General features: G+C 42.1%; 1 protein-coding gene across 4 annotated transcripts in view; it reads left to right on the top strand.

Annotated features, from left to right (window-relative positions):
- PSMB7 (proteasome 20S subunit beta 7) overlaps positions 1-18,787 on the top strand; it is a 59,399-nt gene that overhangs the window by 4,605 nt on the left and 36,007 nt on the right. For all 4 annotated transcript variants that reach the window (XM_011225930.3, XM_034664487.1, XM_034664488.1 and 1 more), the window contains exon 5: positions 5,552-5,667. In XM_011225930.3, coding sequence (XP_011224232.1) covers positions 5,552-5,667 — 116 coding nt within the window. The remainder of the gene's footprint in view (positions 1-5,551; positions 5,668-18,787) is intronic.

Genomic DNA, 18,787 nt, shown 5'->3' with positions numbered 1-18,787 from the left:
CACACAGGCCATATTCAGCTTGTAGAGAAATTGTATTTGGGCTACATAGTGTTTTTTTAAAAAAAATAGTGGCCAATAATTATAAATTGGAAGATTAGAATAAAAAAATCTGGATTTCTGGCTTTAACATTTTTTAAAAAATTAATTAATTATTTCCTGGCTTCATTTGAAAAAATTCATAAGGAGGGTGGGATAATAGGTGGCAGTAATCTTCTGGAACTGAGTGGCAGATGTTGCCTTTAGAAGGGGGAGCATGTGCTCCGGTCTGTCAGTTCCTGCCTGGTTTGACTGCTGCCTGCCTGGCTCTTGCCTTTCTGTGAACTTGCTGGTCTTCATCTATGTCTAGCATGGCCCTCGGCTCTCAGCAAGTGGATATGAGGCTCAGTGTAGCTCTGCAGCAAGGCCTGTAGCATAGTTCCCATTTTATAGCTGAGAAGACCAGGACTTAGGAGTCTATGGGCAGGAAGCCTAGTCGTATCTACTAACGTGCGCTCTGCCTGTACTGCGCCGTCATGTGGGTGATTTCCATTTATTTATGTGCATGGTCAGCATCCTAATCCTGGAGAATTATTGCTGTCAAACAAATTCTCCCAATACAGTGTGAGAACTTGTGAAAGCACATCTGTTGTCAAGATTTCTGAAGACATTTGTGAATTTGATTTTAAATTTAAAGCTCCCTCTGGTGGTTTTTGTGGTGCATTACATTTAAAACAATTTTTAAACTTGCAAAATTGCAGTAAATAGCAAATTTTCAAGATTTCTTCCAATGTCATTTAAAGCATCTCGCTAAATCTAGCAGGTGTTTCTGTTAATCTCTTCTTTAGAATGTTTTAGGAATTCTAAATTCACTTTTTTCAGTGTTTTATTATTTTTAGTTTAACATACTTTATAAAAATTAAATTTTATCACCGTTTTGAGAGGAACGTTTTAAAATTTAACCAGGATAATTGTGGTTCATTATGTGTCTTCTGACATTTTTGTTGAGTTACATAAAATGTAAAAGTGGTGTAAGGGAAAAAAGCATAGGATTTCACTTCATTATTTTTTTCTCCTTTTTAAGATTTTATTTATTCATTTGAGAGACGGAGGGAGAGAGCGTGAGCACGAGCTCAGTAAGGGGCCGAGGAAGAAACATACTCTCCGCTGAGCAGGGAGCCTAAGGGGGGTTTGATCCCAGGACCCTGGAATCATGACCTGAGGAGAAGGCAGACGCTTAACCAACTAAGCCACCTGGGTGTCCAGGGTTTCGCTTTAGAAGTTTAGTTCATGTCTCATCTAAAGCGCTTAGAGTTGTGTGACCGTGGGCAGTTCACCTTACCTTTCTTACCCTCAGTTTCTTCCTCAATAAGATATAAGGATAATAGTTTCTGACTCTCCTACTTTTGAGGAGGAAATGAATAAAGAAGCAAGGCTTACAACAATGCCCAGTATAGGGCCTCATGCATAGTTAGATCCCCCTCAAATTCAGAGGCTGAATTTGATGTCTTCTTGTTGCTGTTATTGTTCCATTTTTCCCCGAATAATCCATTTCCGTGTCTGTGAATCAGTAAGTAAAGGGGGTTTGGTAATCAGAAGCGGACATCTCTTCCTTTACGTGAGCAGTACTTCTATTTTACTTGTGTGATGGCTGGATGTGGAAGGTGCTAGGAGTTGCTTGTTCTCTGAGTGTGAGCCTCCTAGTCTTGTCTAATAGAAATCTTTGTGGTCTCTTGTTCTGTATTCCAGAAACTCTTTGAATATAGAGAGCCTCTTTTATTTATTATATTAATTATGCTTTTTTTTCCTATGAAAGTAGTATGTATTCATTGTAAAAAATTTGGAAAATACTGAAAAGCCCAAGGAAAAAATAAAAATTTTACAATTCAGGGAAAATCATGTTTTGGTTGGGTGTATGTACTTCCACTCTTTTAAGTTGTTTGTTCGCTCATTCGTTGGATCCTTCTTTGCTTCCTTCCTTATTACTGGTACATGTTCTCAGTAAAACCTAAGATAGAAGATAGGGATAAACTAAAAAGAATACAAAAATTATCTGAGTTCCCACCACCCATAAGCAGTTGGTGCTACCAGGTTACTATATGCTTTTCAAGCTTTTTCCCATCTAGTAATATGCAATTTGTTCTGTAAAAATGGGATCATAGTTGTACATTCTGTCCTAGAACACAACCTGATCTTTTCATCTACCCGTGTGTGTTGTATAGTTCCTGTTTGGAGCATTTCAAAATGAAAATCACCTTTTATTTTTATTATTTTTATTTTTTAAAGATTTTATTTATTTGACAGAGAGAGGCAGCCAGAGAGGGAACACAAGCAGAGGGAGTGGGAGAGGGAGAAGCAGGCTCCCAGCGGAGTAGGGAGCCCAATGCGGGGCTCAATCCCAGAACACCAGAATCATAACCTGAGCCGAAGGCAGACGCTTGACGACTGAGCCACCCAGGCGCCCCTGAAAGTCACCTTTTATTTTTATTTTTTAAGATTTTATTTATTTATTTGACAGAGACAGCCAGCAAGAGAGGGAACACAAGCAGGGAGTGGGAGAGGAAGAAGCAGGCTCCTAGTGGAGGAGCCCGATGTGGGGCTCGATCCCAGAACGCCGGGATCACGCCCTGAGCCGAAGGCAGATGCTTAATGACTGCGCCACCCACGCACCCCTGAAAATCACCTTTTAAAAAATTATTGTGAAATTAGTGTGTGATCATTATAAAAATTTCCAACACCATGGGAATGTGAAAAGAAGGAAGTAAATGTCACCTGATGTTTTGTCACTTAGACATATACGTTGTAAATCTTTGAGAACTATTTTTCCAGACCTTTTATACTATGACATTTGCTCATTTATGTTGTTACAATAGGGGAATTCTGTGTGTTGTTTTGTAAGTGACCCCATTCACATAGTAGTGTATCGTGAATGTTGTTCGCATTAGTAGAAGAGCTCAGCATCTAGAATTTCTACTTTGAGCTCATAGAGGAGTTCTGGAGACCGGTGACCCTCCTGACATAGTAAAAAAATCTGTATGTACATTTGTTATGAATCAGGGTTCCACAGTGTTAATCAGTTTTTTGAAAGGGTCCGTGACCTGTAAAAGTTAAAGAACCACTGATCAGCATAAATTTTTGGTGGTATGACAGTATTCCATTCTCTAGAGGTACCATAATTTAACCAATTTTGAACTTTAACGGTATTGCTAGTTTTAAGGTATCATAAGGTATCCCATGAACCCTTTGGAACATAGAACCTTTAGGTACTTACTTGTGTGATTAATTCCTTAGGCTGTATTCTAAAATGAATTCCTAGAAGTGGAGTTACTGAGTCAAAGGTATGCACATTTAACATTTTGATATGTATTTTGAAACTCACCCTTGAGCACAAGGTCGTACTGAGTTGTGCTACCATCAGTGGTGTATGAGAAAATATCACATGATCTGGGTGATCTGGAACATAGCTATGTCAGTTTATTTAACTAGTTCTCTGTTTCTACTTTTTTGGCATCATAAACAGTATTGCAGTAAACATTCTTGTGCATTCATTTCTGCATATTTGTCTGATTATATCCTTAGAATTTGATTCCTGGAAGTAGAGTTTTTGGATCACTTTTTAAGGAATACAATAACTTGCCAAAATATCTTAGATTCTTTTAAAGGCATCGAACAGAGGTTATGTTTTAGCTTGGAAGGAAACTAGCTGATTATTAATTGACTTTATTTAAACAGCCTGTCTGGTAGGCAGTTGGTTTAGTGGCTCAGGCACTGGCCTGGGGTGGGAGTGGTGGGTTGGTGAGTCCCAGTCCTTATCCCAGAACCCTGTGAGCTAGTCTTGACTCCGCTACTACCTCTCGTGGCTTAGGACCAGTTTCTTTTCCTCTTTCTGGGCCTCTGTTTTCTTTTGAGACTGTTTCTAAAATCCTTTCCTGGTCTTTGATTTTTCACTTATAACTGGGAAATTCTTTTTTTCTTTTTTTTTTTTGTAAGATTTTTTTTTTTTTAAAGTAATTTCTGTACCCAGCGTGGGGCTCAAAACCACAACCCCGAGATCAAGAGTTGCATGCCCTGCTGACTGAGCCAGCCAGGCACTCTTGGAATATTCTTTGTGAAAGAGCAGTTTGGTGGTCACGGTGGGGAAAGTAATCGGACTTGACTATTCTGGTTACCAAGAGTGCTTCCTGATGAGTAGTTAAATGTCTCAGACAGTCTACAGTTAGGACTTTGATTGGTTCTTGTGTTTATTTTATCAATTTTAATGATTGTATCATTAGGCAAATTTAGTATGTGTTGGTTTCATTTTTCTACCCAAAGAGCTAAAGTCTCGTGGTGGACTTTAAATCCGGCATATTTATTTAGCATAGCAATTCTTTTTTTTTTTTTTAAAGATTTTATTTATTTATTCGACAGAGATAGAGACAGCCAGCGAGAGAGGGAACACAAGCAAGGGGAGTGGGAGAGGAAGAAGCAGGCTCATAGCGGAAGAGCCTGATGTGGGGCTCGATCCCATAACGCCGGGATCACGCCCTGAGCCGAAGGCAGACGCTTAACCGCTGTGCCACCCAGGAGCCCCTAGCATAGCAATTCTAATGGTAGAAAGTGGAGCCAACTACAGGGAAAGCAATCTGTAGAAGCAGGAAACCAACTAGGTGGAGGATCCAAAGAACAGAGACACGCACGATTAAACGGAGGTAGGGTGGGGTAGGAAACATGTTCCCATCTGTGTTCCTGAAGAGGCATGGCCTCACCCTGTGGGCAGTAGCAGTGGGTTTTATAGGCTATTGTGGAGTATTTCATCATTCACTTCCCTGCGTGATGAAATATTTTTCTTTTACTCAATAAGAACTCACATCAATGATTATAATTTTGTGAATTTATTCAAAAGAGAAGGTGTTTTGACACGAGCCATTTTCTTGTGAGGCTGTGGTGAGATGAGGTTGAGAATTTGAACAGCTTGAGTTTAGCGGCTCCTCAGGGTTAACGTTGAAAGCGGTTGATTTGCCGATCACTGAGAGGTGTGATCGGAAGGGTGCTGATAAATTTTGGAGTAAGCCAAGCTCGGCTGTGAGAGTCAGGCTGGCACTTAATGTCTTTGGGTTGGTTTTCTCTAAAGTGAGAATGAGCCTCTTTTTTTTTTTTTGTAAGATTTATTTATTGATTTGAGAGAGAGAGAGAATTTGAAGCAGATTCTGCACTGAGCATGGAGCCTAATGCGGGATTAGATCTCATGAGCCTGAGATCATAACCTGAACCGAATCTAGGAGTTGGCCATTTAACCGACTGTGCCACCCAGGTGCCCCAAGAACGATCCTCTTTTAAAGGGAGCTGTACGACTGAGGAAATAGGCATGTTGGGGGGCCTCACAGGATCGAGTGTTTATGGGCTGATAGTGGATGTCCCACCTTAGGTTCCTTCTGGTCCCATTTTGTTTCCATCAAAACAGTAACCACTTCATGAAACAGTAGCAATGTAAGAAAACTTGCCTTCTGTTTGACTTCTCATACAGCTTTTGGTTAAGTTACAGTGATGCAATGTAGACTCATTTTTTTTTTCTTATACATACTCTGATCACCAGGTATCAAGGTTACATTGGTGCAGCCCTAGTTTTGGGGGGAGTAGATGTTACTGGACCTCACCTCTACAGCATCTATCCTCATGGATCAACTGATAAATTGCCTTATGTCACCATGGGTGAGTGTGAAATTTCCCTGATGTTTCAGAATTCTCTTATTTACCAAGGTGGTCTCTTAAAGAGCTATTTCCTATTAGAGGAGCCAGGGCAGTATAGTGCTTTGATTCATTCTATGTGTATTTATTGATATCCTCCTATGGATTAGGCCCTGTTATAGGTGCTTGGGATATAGCAGTGAACAAAATTTAGAGCTTCTTGCCTGCGAGGGGTTTGTATTTTAGTGAGCGTAGACAGATAATAGTAACAACTATTATAAATATATTAATGTTAGAAGATAAATAGTAGGAGAAAAAAGTAATGCAGGTGATACTACAGTTATGCAAGATACTATTTGGGGAAAACTGGGTCATGGGTATACAGAAACTCAGTGTATTATTTCTTGCATCTGCATGTGAATTTACCATTAAAACAAAAAGTTAGAAAAATTAATGCAGGGTAAGAGACGTCGGAGCATTGGGGTGGAAGGCAGATTGATGTGAAGTTGGATGGTCAAGGTGTAGGTCTCAAGGTGAGGATTCAGTGGAGGGACACTAGAGTGGAGGCCTCATAGCGGGAATATGCGTAGGACATGCATGGAAATTTTTTTTTTTTTTTTTAAAGCTAGAGTGACTGAGGCCCCTCTTAATTTCTGAGAGATCAAAGGCATTTAATTCCTTTCTAAACTTTGATTTCCTCACCTCTGGAATGGTGTCAGTAATATTTACTGTATATGCCAGGTTGTAATGATTAAAAATAACGTATATAAAGAAACTGGCCCTGTGCTTGGCCTCTAATGGTAGCTACTCTTTTCAGACAAGCTTTTTACATTGATACTTGAGCTCTCAATGCTTGACAAGTATTTTTTTTTTAAATATTTTATTTATTTGTTTGAGAGAGAGCGAAAGCGGATGTGAGAGTGCACGAGCAGTGGGTTGGGGGAGAAGCAGGTTCCCCGCTAAGCTGGGAGCCCAACGAGGGGCTCGACAAGGATCTTGATCCCAGGACCCTTAATTGACTGAGCCACCCAGGCACCCCAAGAGTATTTTTTTTTTAAATGACCACCAAAAAAGGGAGTGAGAAAGTGGGGATTTTCAAATTCTAACTTTTATGTTAAATTTCTGAGTCCAATTGTATAGGTACAGAAATTTGAACAGGTCATGTATGGCTGGTATTTTTCCAGCTGTTGTTTACCTCGTATATTTTTTGTCTTGGTATCTTGGCTCTGAAGAGCTAGGAGACTGCTGCCTTTAATAGTTTGGAAATTGCCAGTTTGAGACCTTGCTGTTCCATTGTGTCATCTAGCCTCTTAGAAGGTTTTTATACAACAGATGTTCCCTGTTTGTTGGGGAGAATGATTTACCCCCAGATACCATATGGATGAGTCTTTGTAATTATTTTAAAATGAAGATACTTACAGTAATTTTAGAATTGTTCTGAACTGCTTTATTCAAATATATTTGTTATCTCCATCAGCATACTGTTTTTATTTCTCCCTGTCTGATTGATGCCTTTAAATGTTGGGAAAGGTGAAATAGCTTTTTCTATTTAGTGGTTTTTCTTTCTTTTTTTTTTTTAACTGAAAAAAATTTTACACTTGCAGAAAAGTAATGGTAATGTGCAACGAACAGTTATATATACTTTTTACTCATGATTGTCAGTGAACATCTTAACCACTCTTGCTTTCGCTTGCTCATACATTATTATTGTTCTTAATCTTAATTTTTTGTGTGAAATCATTTGAGAGTAAGTAGTAAGGAGCAGACACCATTATCCTCTACCTCTAAATCCTTTATGAACTTCTCTTACGTTACCTTGATGAAATCATCACATTCAGGAAACAATGCTGTTACAAAGCAGGTTCATTTTTAAGATGGGAAAATTGCATTGGTTTCTTTTGCTTTTGAACTGTGGTAATCTGTCTTCTGAGCACAATTCTGAATTTAGGAAAAGTTGTTGACAGCGAGCCATCAGGCAACCCCACGTTGTGCTCTCTCCTGGCCAACAGCAGTCTTGCCGTTCCAAATCTAGTGTAAGTTCAGGGTGATGGTTCCATAGCCTTGAGTTCATAGCATGCTTGTGTTTAGAAATCATTGCCCTACACAGTCTGGTTTTGTTATCATAAAAGACCAGATTAAGGAGGAGATATCCATAACATTTGATTTTAATACACGAGTCAATAATTATTCTGAGCTTTAGTTTGTTCATCCGTTCACTTATTTATCGACTGTTGCATGCCTTCTGTGTCTCGGCACTGTGGCAGGCCCCACAGATAGAGAAGGGTGCGTGGATCCTTGCGCTCCATAGCCTCACACCGTAGTGAGGGAGACAGATGTACAGACTGACAAGGGCAGTAGGTACAAAGGCCAGTGGAGGCCCAGGGGAAAAAGCATCACATTGAAATGGGAGGATTTCAGGCAAAACTTCACTTCCCATGAACTGAGTCTTAAAAGAAGCATAAGTTACTTCTGTTCATTTATCAGATACTTATTAGTTAGCGTTCACTATGGGCTAGGCACTGTGCTGGGTGCTGGGAACACAGCGGTCAGCTCAGCACCTGCCCTCAGAACTTAGAGCCTCATGTGGGAGACAGGAATTAAAGTAAGTACACATTCATCTAGAAGAATACAGTGTGCTAAGGGCCCAGGAGAAAAAGAACAGTAATAAGAGAGAGGAACAGGAAGGACTGTGTGGATAATGGCTGTTTAGGACATCCTTACTGATCAAGTGACATTAAAACATTTTCTAATGAAGGTAATTTATGAACATGACAAAATATTCAAGTGGGAATATTACATGAAAAATAAGTGTGTTTCATATCCCTCCTCTGAAGTAACCACTCTGAAGAGTTTATTGTGTTTTTTCCAGAAAATGTTTTATGAAACACCGTCATATAGCTCTGGCGGTCTGTGGCTGTTAAAGGTACACAAATGAAGTCATACTGTACACACTTGTCCTTTATTGTTAACTTGTTTTGAAGACGTTCTTTATCAGCACGTGTGGATCTGTATTGTAATAACAGTGACATAGAAATGCGTTATATGGCTGTATCGTGATTTACTGACCCATTCTGTTGATGGATATTTTGGTTATCAGATTTTTGCAATGAATGAATCTTGGTTTACTTAGGTAAGTACAGGCTTCAGATAAATTCCTAGTGGAATTTCAGGAGTAGGGTATGTGTGCGTATTGCTCTGAATGCTCTGTTATAAAGCGGTAGAATTCCTGAATGATTTAAGAAGAGAGGACTGTGTTGGGGTGCCTGGGTAGCGCAGGCGTTAGGTGTCTGCCTTCGGCTCAGGGCGTGATCCCGGCATTCCGGGATCGAGTCCCACATCGGGCTCCTCCGCTGGGAGCCTGCTTCTTCCTCTCCCACTCCCCTGCCGTGTTCCCTCTCTCACTGGCTATCTCTCTGTCACATAAATAAATAAAATCTTTAAAAAAAAAAAAAAAAAGAAGAGAGGACTGTGTTGTAGAGGATAATAGGTGGCTCACGGAATAGCCGGGAGGGCAAGCGCTGGCTTTGGGGCCCAGAGCGGTGTCAGAAACCCTGTGCAGAGGAGGCCCCGGCAGGCGAGTGCTGCAGACTGCACTCCTGCCCCAGCCGGGCGGGCTCACTGCTGGGGTGCTGGGGCCTGGTGCTGGGGCCTGGCTCACTGCGTGCTCAGCCTCCCTGACGGTTTCGGGAATCCAGTCTTCCTGGATCCTTTCACCACTGCCAGAGCGTTCCTTTCACCACTTTTCACCACTGCCATAGCATTCCTTATAGGGGAGGGTGATTGGTGAAGCTCAGTCATCCATTCCTAAAGTGCTGAGATTCCCCAGACGTAGGAAGGAGGTCATATTATACATACTGCCGCTGGTCAGCCCAGCACCATGACCGAGGGCCATATAGTGCATTCTGCTTTTTGAGAGCTATTGCCAAATTGCCCTCCAAAAAGATTGTACTGGCTTATATTTCTACCAAGAGAATAGGAAAATGCCTTTCTCTTCGTGACTTTGCCAACAGTGGGTATTTGTGCCAGTCTGATGGGTGAAAGATGGGAAGAGGGACCTCATAAACAGACCTGAACGGTAGGTAGGAATTAGCCAGGAATTCCGAGGCCCTGCTCCCTGTCCCCAAGGAAAGACTTCAGGCCCTACGTGCGTGAGGGTCTGGTGTGGTGGAGGAATTGACGGGCTGGAGGGGCTGGAGTTCGCGGGCTGCGTGAGGCGAGTGCAGCGGGTGGGGGAGTGCTTAGTGCCGGCGGTGCTGCCAAAGCAGAGGCGCTCTGGAGGGTGGAGCAGAGGTGTGACTAGAAAGCAAGGCTGGAGGGGGTCCCGCTGATACAGGCCCAGTTTGGATTTTGTCCTTGAGGTTCCCATCTAAAGTTTTCATGCCAGAGAAGGATGAGAAAGATGGAATGTGATTTGCTTGTTAGAGAGAGCAGTCTTACGGTTACAGGAAGAAGGATTGGCATGGGGGAGTCTGGAGGCATCTGGCCAGAAATACTGAGGGCGTGGCTGGGTCCGGTGGCAATAGGGATGGTCCTGTCATTATAGAGAGCACTCAGAAATGAGCCTGCCATTAGGCCAGATCCCAGGTGTCTGACTTCCGTCCTCTCCTGACTTCTCAGTATCAGTCCCTTCCTGGGTCTTGACTACAGAGGCACAGTTAACTCCTTCACCTTGGCACTTCCCTTCCAGCTGGGCTCTAGGCCCTTTTCTCTGTTTTGTTTTCTGTTCCTCCCCTAGGCCTTTGTGGCAGCAGAGGCACCCGTACCTCTCCTCCTCCCCTGGGCAGGCTCCTACACCCCACTGTTTCAGGGCCGCCCTCCTTCAGAAAGGCCTTTTCTGCCCCGAGCATTCCTGCTCCTCAGCTGGGGTCCAGCCCGGGAGCCATTCCCTGGTGCCTGCCCCAGGCTGAGTTGGCAAGTTGCTCTCCGCTCTCCGAGCATAGGTGTGAAACATGATTCTGGGGGTCCCGCCTTCTCTGTACTCCACTTGCCCCAGCTCTTGTCCCTGCGCACGTGTGGACATTTGCTATCTCGGAGAACGGAATCTGTCTTACCTCCAGTCTCACAGAGTCCTGTGTGACTTGGTGAATATTTGATAGTGAAATAATTTTCTGGTTTGCTAACTTGCTTGTGTTGTCAAAGAGTATCTGAAGCGTAGCGTTAGAGATCTTAGCTACTGGTTATTTTTGGTGACCTAATTGGTTACAGTACCCTTGGAATAGAGTTGGTTTAGATCGTGTTCCATTTGGGGGGCCCCAGGTTAGCTGTGAGAGAATAGCACAGAGCACTGTGTATGTGGTAGGGCTTTCTCTTTTTCTGTAAAGCTAAGTATTGTTTCAGATTTAAAGCATATTATGGAGCATCCCTGTGCCAGAGTCTGCTAGTGCTGTCACATTATTTTCGGTTAAAACTGTTTGTAAAGGATGCGATGGTTGCTATTTTATTGATACGAGAAACCTGAAATTAGAGAAATTTATAGTAACTTGCTCGTTTTTGCTCTGCTTGTAAATGGCAAAGCTGGGATCTGAACTCTTCCAGCTCAAGCGAGCCCCCGTACAACACAGCTGCTTTGATTTCTCGTCTTACAGATGTTACTTCATTAAGCTATTGAGCCTTGCTTCCGAATACTGAAAATATTTATACAATTTCCCAAAGGGCATTTATTTGTTTTGCGTATTTTTGACTGCCTATGTGCAGATTTTCTATCCTGCATATTAAAAACAGTATTTACTGAAACAGCTTTGTAGTATCAAAGGAAAAATTTAAAAATTATCCACAGTTTTACCATCTAAGACAACACGATTTTTACTTTTTGATTTTTTCCAATCCAGGTCCATTGTGCAGAGGAGCACTTCACCAGAGGATGTAAAATATAATGCGGGTTTTATACTGCCCTAGCTCTGTGTGTGTCATTTTTTAAGTTTCTTTTCTGTTGACTTTTGAGCAGGACTTGTATGCATCTCTCCCTGGGACAGTGGCTATGCAGGACCGCCTTCTTCCTAACCCGGGAGTTCTTCTGGCTTCCCGTTGCTGCTTTCTTTCTTTCTCTCCTGCCTTCCCTCCCTCCCTCCTCCTTTCCTTGGTTCCTTTTTTCTTTTGAGGGAATAGGGAGCTCTATGTCGAGGGAGAACTCCACAATTACCATTTGGTGGATTTTGTTTTAATTCATGTTATAGTTGACCCTTGAATAGCAGGAGCAAGAGGTGGGTTAGGGGTACTGACCCCCTGCGCAGTTGCAAAATTCACATGTAACTTTTGACTCTCCAAAAACTTAAGTATTAATAGCCTACTGGTAACCGGAAGCCTTACTGATAACATAAACATTCCGTTGATGTGTATTTTATGTGTTCTATGTATTATATACTGTGTTCTTACAATAAAGTAAGCTGGAGAACATTTAAGAAAATCGCAAAGAAGAGAAAATACATTTATAGTACTGTGCTGTCTAGAAAAAAATGCATGTATAAGTGGACCTGTGCAGTTCAAACCTGTTGTTATTTTGGGTAAGCTTATAAACCAAACTTAAAACTGCAGCTAGAATAGGAGGCTTTCCTAAATGAAACGTTCCCATGGAGCATTAGCATTCACTGTGGGATTGAGGCTTTCCATAAGTGGAGCTTAAGTGAGAAAATGAATATTTCATGTAAATTCTCATGTTTTAGTTAAATTACGAATTTTTTATTATGAGAAATAACAAAACTTTGTAATTAATCTTTTTTTTTTCTGAGTGATTTGACAGTGAGAGCTGGAAGCTACAAATTACTCGTAAGACAAGGGTGTCTAAATTTTGTCTACCCATGGGCCCGTATTGGCGACTAGCCAGGTGCCTGAAGGCTACTCTTAATTTACATTGAATAGAAGACACCTGTCTTGTCTTGTGCATCTTTAACATGCTGGCACAGCTCATTGAGCACAGGGTCCAGGAGCCTCCTCCTCTCTGCGGGCTTGCCTGCCTCAGGATTTACTTGGGCGAAGAATGTATCAAATTCCTTGTGGTGTGGCCTTTGGACACCTTCTGTCCTAATTCCTTTTTTTGTGGACATGGTGTTGACCGTAATGATAGCAACATTCATTCAGCAGCTTTCTCTTGTAGCTGCAGTGCCAGCAGCTGTTGTGAGATACTTTACTGATTTAATCTTTGCAACATTGTGATGTGGGTACTATCATCCCTGTCTTACAGATGTGGAAATTGAGGCTCAGAGAGGTGTGCTGAGGTCGTACAGCCAGGGCATGCGCGAGCTGTATGGGAACGGTGGCCTCTCAGACTTTCCTCCCTCCGCAGTATTATTGGTGTGAATGGTGTGTGGCATGTGGTCCAGACCATATATGATTCGGTCCATTCTCAAAAAAGAATAAAGGGCCCCTTAGGTTTTATTTAATTATTTCTTTTTTAAGAGAGTAATTTGCAAGAGACTGCAGGTGATTGATTAGTGCGATTGTTGAAAGCCAGGCAGGATTCTTTGATTTTTCTTTATTAAGAAAGGGAAAAGGGCTTTGGTTGTATGTTTTATAGACAAAATGTGGGCTCTTTTAATTCTCAGATTAATTAGCTTATTCTTTTAACTTGCCAGCTTTTCTTTATTAGGCAAACTAAAGTAGTGTCAGGAGAACCTTGGGGACCATCTTTTGCTGTTAGTTTGGCAGTGTTCCTTGTAGCAGCATTGGCAAGGTATATAAAATTTTTATTTTTGCCCACTTATTCACATAAGAATTAATATGAATAAAATTTCAAGCATGACATTCCTGGAAATGAGGCCCTTGGACAATTTAGGAATACCAACTTAAGGAATAAACATTGGTATGCATCATTAGGGAAGACTTGGGGTCACTACCAGGGCCATCCAGGTAAAATTTGATCTCCAAATAAACTGGTTGTATGTTTTCCTAATTACTGGAATATACCTCTTAAGCCCCAGTTTACAGAGCCTCCCAGCAATTAAAAAGATTTGGGACAGAGTAGTAAACATACTGGATGTCTCACCTTGTGGGCAAAAAAAGAGTCTTGAAATCAAGTTGGAACATCGGTAGGGAATTCAGACTTGCCATTTTCTCTGTATTTTTACACTAAAGTGCAACCTTTGTGCAGACATTTTAATATCTCCACATGATTTGATTTTGAAAATTTTCCTGTTCTGGATCAAATCAGTGCACTACAAGATGACAAATGTTTCTTCCACGTTCATTTTCAACTCTGAAATCAGCTGTGAACTCAGCATCACTGTATGTGGTTCATAGGCCTACATGAAAGCCTTCTCGGAGGGTGTGTGGATTTCATGGCTCTAGCATCGCTGGAAATTCTTTTTCCTGATAGTGTGGGCCACATGACTGTGCAGGAGTTCCACAAGCATGGGTCTCTGTCAGTACTAGAGTGATGCTCAGAGCCTTTTTTCTGTGGGTCAGGGGCTGTGCAATGGAGGATACACTATTCTGCTGGGGGCTTTGTCCAGACTGCTAGTGACTACTCAGAGTGGGGTCTGTAATCGCCTGAGGCATAACCTAGAATCCTAGAAAAAGATGGAAAGCCCTGGCCCAGTCCTAGTCCTCCTTGACCAGGGCTGGTCACCTACCTAAGCTTTCTGAACCTCAAATCCCTCATTTTGAAAAACAGATTATTGCTATTATTATTTTTTTGACTTGGGAAGGTCCCAGGGTTATTGGGGTGCTGCAGTGTGATGTTGTGTGTGAACACACTGTAGAAAACCGTGTGCTTTTCCATGCATTAGTTGCTCTTGACGTCATTTTCCCAGGTAGTGTGGCATAGTAAAAAGAGCTGGTCTTTGGGGTCCAACTGGGTTCAGATCTAAATCCAATATTTATTAGCTTTGACCTCGAGCACTGATTTTCATCTGTAGAATGGGGCTTAGAGGAGCTCTTCATGGGAAACCATACATAAAAAATTCTTTGTATGTAACACAGCAACGATGTTTAGTGCATGGTATTTTGATCATTTTAGGGCTAGTACCTTTCTTGTGTGCAGTTCTATATACTAAGATTTCCCTGGAAGTTTTTCCTGCTCTGATTAAGTATGATGCGTTTCAGAAGATTTAAAATGTGCAATGCATGGGTTTTATATTTTAACATTTACTGTGCTGTGGAATGCCAGGAAATGAAACAACCGGAAACCAAAAATCCATGAAAGTTGGATTATGCATCTTGATTCCTGGTTGCTGTGAAGGTGTACTAAGCCAATAGATGGTGCAGTTATGTTAGAAAATGAGAAAATATTTACTTATAAAATTCATCATGGTGTTGCAGGGAATGTAATCTAGTAGCTAGCCCTCAGCAGTTCTTAATCTGTTCTGATTAGAGTGACTTTGTTCTTGAATTCATGTAAATAAAATTTAATGTCTCTTGTAGGTAAAATTGAATTAGTGTTTAGGGTGCTATTCTTCCTGTGTTTTCTGCTCTGAGATTTTACCATGAAGTCTTTTCTGACTTGAGTTCAGTCCTTAGTCTACAACTAGGTAAAAAGCCCTTGCCAGACATACTTTCTAGAACAGTTAAGTACAGTCCTTGCAGTTTTAAGTTCTTTGCTTTAGAACCCACTGCAGAGAGAGGGAGGCTGACTAATTGATCTCTGCCTGCTCTTGTTCTAGAATTGGGCCAGAATTGGCCCTGCTACAGAAAGGTGTCTTCGTACTCTTAGAACCTATGTTCGATTTTGACTTGCTTATTAGATGGACTAAGTGGAAAGTCATTTTATGCATCAGGAGACTTTTCACTGTGGAGTTCATAGAGCGAGGGATTTGCTCTCAGCCATAACTGCCATGACTAGCTGTGTGACTCTGGGTAGGTTTCTTCACTTGTCTGAACTTAGTTTTTTTCAATCTATAAAATGGAAATACCACCTAGTGAGAAAATCTATATATCAGTGCTTTGCACATTTTTTTCAGTATGTAGGATTTCCTGTCGTTTGCACACAGGTCTGGGTGTGTTTTATAAATTATTAAACTCTGTGGTTTGTTCTTGAGGGTTCTGAGAGGCATGAAAGCTTGAGAAAGGCCTGCAAAGTGGAATAAACTGCAGTTTGGGAAGTTACTTTGAAATGTGGACCAGAGCAAAGGATGCCTTTGAAAGACCTGTCAGTTCGAACTGCCTTGTGCTCCCGCAGCAGGAGGGAGAAGCGTGTACAGTGCTGAGTGTTGGGGTCCCGGAGGAGCCTAGTGATGTGGGAGACTGATGAAGAGAGGTCTGTTTTAAGGTAATTCTCATCCTCTGTCTTATCCCCTAAGCATAGGGTTAGGTGACTCTTCTGTTGGAAGGAGAACAATTTTCTGTCCTCATATCTTGTGGAGTTTCTTAAAAATTCATTAGTAAAACAAAACTTTCACTTTTAAGGCCTGGATGCGCTGATTGGTTAGTCTTTGCTTAAGAATAAGTGTTTATGGGGCGCCTGGGTGGCACAGCGGTTAAGCGTCTGCCTTCGGCTCAGGGCGTGATCCCGGCGTTATGGGATCGAGCCCCACATCAGGCTCTTCTGCTGTGAGCCTGCTTCTTCCTCTCCCACTCCCCCTACTTGTGTTCTCTCTCTCGCTGGCTGTCTCTATCTCTGTCAATAAAATAAAATCTTTAAAAAAAAAAGAATAAGTGTTTATAACCTGTCAGGTCAATGAGACATTGCAGTTGCAATTATAAGAAAAACTCCAGGGCGCCTGGGTGGCTCAGTGGGGTAGGCGTTTGAGGTTAGGCCTGACTTCGGCTCAGGTCGTGATCCTCAGGGTTGTGGGATCGAGCCTGCCAGGAGTTTGTGGCTCCCTCTCTTGATGCCCCTCCCCCCCTCATGCTCTCTCTGTCTCTCTCTCAAATAGATAAAATCTTTAAAAAAAAATAAGAAAAATCCCTGTTTCCTTCAGGTGGTGTTTTAGATTATATTTGAGGAAAATTTAACTCCTTTTGCCTATATTTAGAAAAGGAACTGCATTTTTTTTGGAAATTAGTTTTTGAGTGAAAATGTCATTGGATGCTTTAAAAATCCATTTTTTTTTAAAGATTTTATTTATTTATTCGATAGAGATAGAGACAGCCAGTGAGAGAGGGAACACAAGCAGGGGGAGTGGGAGAGGAAGAAGCAGGCTCATAGCAGAGGAGCCTGGATGTGGGGCTCGATCCCAGAACGCCGGGATCACGCCCTGAGCGTGAAGGCAGACGCTTAACCGCTGTGCCACCCAGGCGCCCCTAAAAATCCATTTCTAAGCATATTAAATGGAATAATTTTTTTTTATTCATTGGGAATAAAAGGTAGACTCTTTGACATTGAGGTACATTTGCTGATGAAAAGGAAGCATTCTTTCCCCTCGCGAGGGGTTTAAATGTAATACTCAGTGCTTACTCAGGAGTGAAAACATCAAATTAAACTGTTTATGCTGACAAAGGACAAATCTGGATTTCAGCAACCCATGCAAGATTGTCTGATTGCTTGGCCTGCCTCGCCTTGAAGCTTTTGGCCAGGACTTATAATGAAATGCATGCATACAATTAAACCATTTTAAGTCAGTGTGGAGTCTTCCCCGAGTGGTGAGAGGTGCTCCACTGCTCTCTAGTGGCTGAACGTCGTCCCCTGGCACCCACATTGCTTTGTATTCCTAAAGCAGCTCTTCACACATTGGCAGCGTGGGCCTCCAGAGCAGGCACCAACGCCGCGTAGACAGGAGCGGAGTGAAAAATGATTCCAACCCATGGGTCTCTGGAAGGCACCAGATTTTACCCAGGATGAGTGGCCAGTTGACTAACAATGAGCAAGTGTGAGTAAGCACTCTGTCAGGGAGAGCTGACACTGATGGATTAGAATGTTCTGGGTGTTACTCTCTTATCGATGCATACATCTTACACCTTGGCAGGCCACAGTGGCAAACAGGTCCTCGGGTACTTAAAACGGACCGCTCCTTAGCAGAAGGAGCAGCTTTTTTCCTGAAAAGATCTGGTTAAATTGATTGGGGGAAAAGCAATAGAAATGCATTTCCTGCTGCCTGTTAGAACTTCGTGACTTTGAGAAAAGAATTTTGAAGACCTCCGTGTCCATTAAAACTGTCAGCCGTGGAGCTTGTTGAGAATGATCATATAAAATGTCCTGGAGGACAGGGACTTTGTCTTAGAGTAATTACAGTAGCCAGCTTTTACTGAGCTTTTACTCCATGCCAGACGCTCTGCTTTCCGAGCGTCCTGTCCTTCAAGTTGCCCGGCCACCCCGTGAGGAAGGTGCATTCTGTCGTGGTCCCCGTTGTACCAGGGAGGAAGCCGAGGCTAGCGTGGGAGGCTGTAGTGCAGCTTCCCGGGGACAGTCGCCTTGCGCTTGAGGTGGCGGTGCCTCCTGGAGCAGTTGCGGGGCTCGGAGCACCTCTGTGATGTGTGCCCCGAGCCTGCCGCCTGCCGGGCTCCTGGGATGGTTGGCTGGAAGGGATGAGTGGGAAGCTGCCCTTCTAAAGCGTGGAGCCCCAGGATCTCGGTGTGAATCTGCGCTTCACTCCTTACTGACTGTGCTGCGTTTACTAGCTGAGCGTCCGTTTCCTTGTCTGTAAAATGAGGAAATAGCTACATCATTTGAGTTCAGGGCCTAGGACCCGAAAGGCTCCCGATAAATGCTCTCCCCTTTTCCAGTCTGGGAGTTTGTGAGCATAGACCTTATTGGAAAAAGCAGATTTCTACCTGCTGGCTTTCAGTTCTTTTTAGGTGTTTGACTTAGAGTAGTGGGCTTTAGGAAATTGTTTTAGTCTTTTATTGTTTCTTTAGCATGTGTGAAAACATAGATTCTAGAATTGCTAAGTTTGGTTTAGTACCTGAGTGAACACTATAAAAATAACATGGTTCATGTTTGGTTTTTTTTTTTAAAACTCTTCTGCCCTCAAGCTGTATTAATGCAGGTGTTTTTGAATATATGGAACAGGTAAAAATGATATCTTAGATGGTAAAATTTTCTTGATACGTTTCAGATTTTGTCCTGAGTTGGGTTCTTCTCTCTGAAAAAGTTAAGTTCAAACTGAACTACTAGTGCTGAGAAGCTAAGATAAGAAGTACCTTCAGGGGTTTTAGAAAATGGACACTAATTTCAGTGTTCTTTTTTATCAAAAAAAATTTTTTTTGAATGGGACTATTTTAAAATAAATACTCAGAACAGATAGTTGAGTGGTAATGCTAAACATTGAATGACATC

The sequence above is a fragment of the Ailuropoda melanoleuca genome, chromosome 7 (genome assembly GCF_002007445.2).
Source record: "Ailuropoda melanoleuca isolate Jingjing chromosome 7, ASM200744v2, whole genome shotgun sequence".
Lineage (NCBI taxonomy): Eukaryota > Metazoa > Chordata > Mammalia > Carnivora > Ursidae > Ailuropoda > Ailuropoda melanoleuca.
This window is presented reverse-complemented; position numbering and strand designations above follow the sequence as displayed.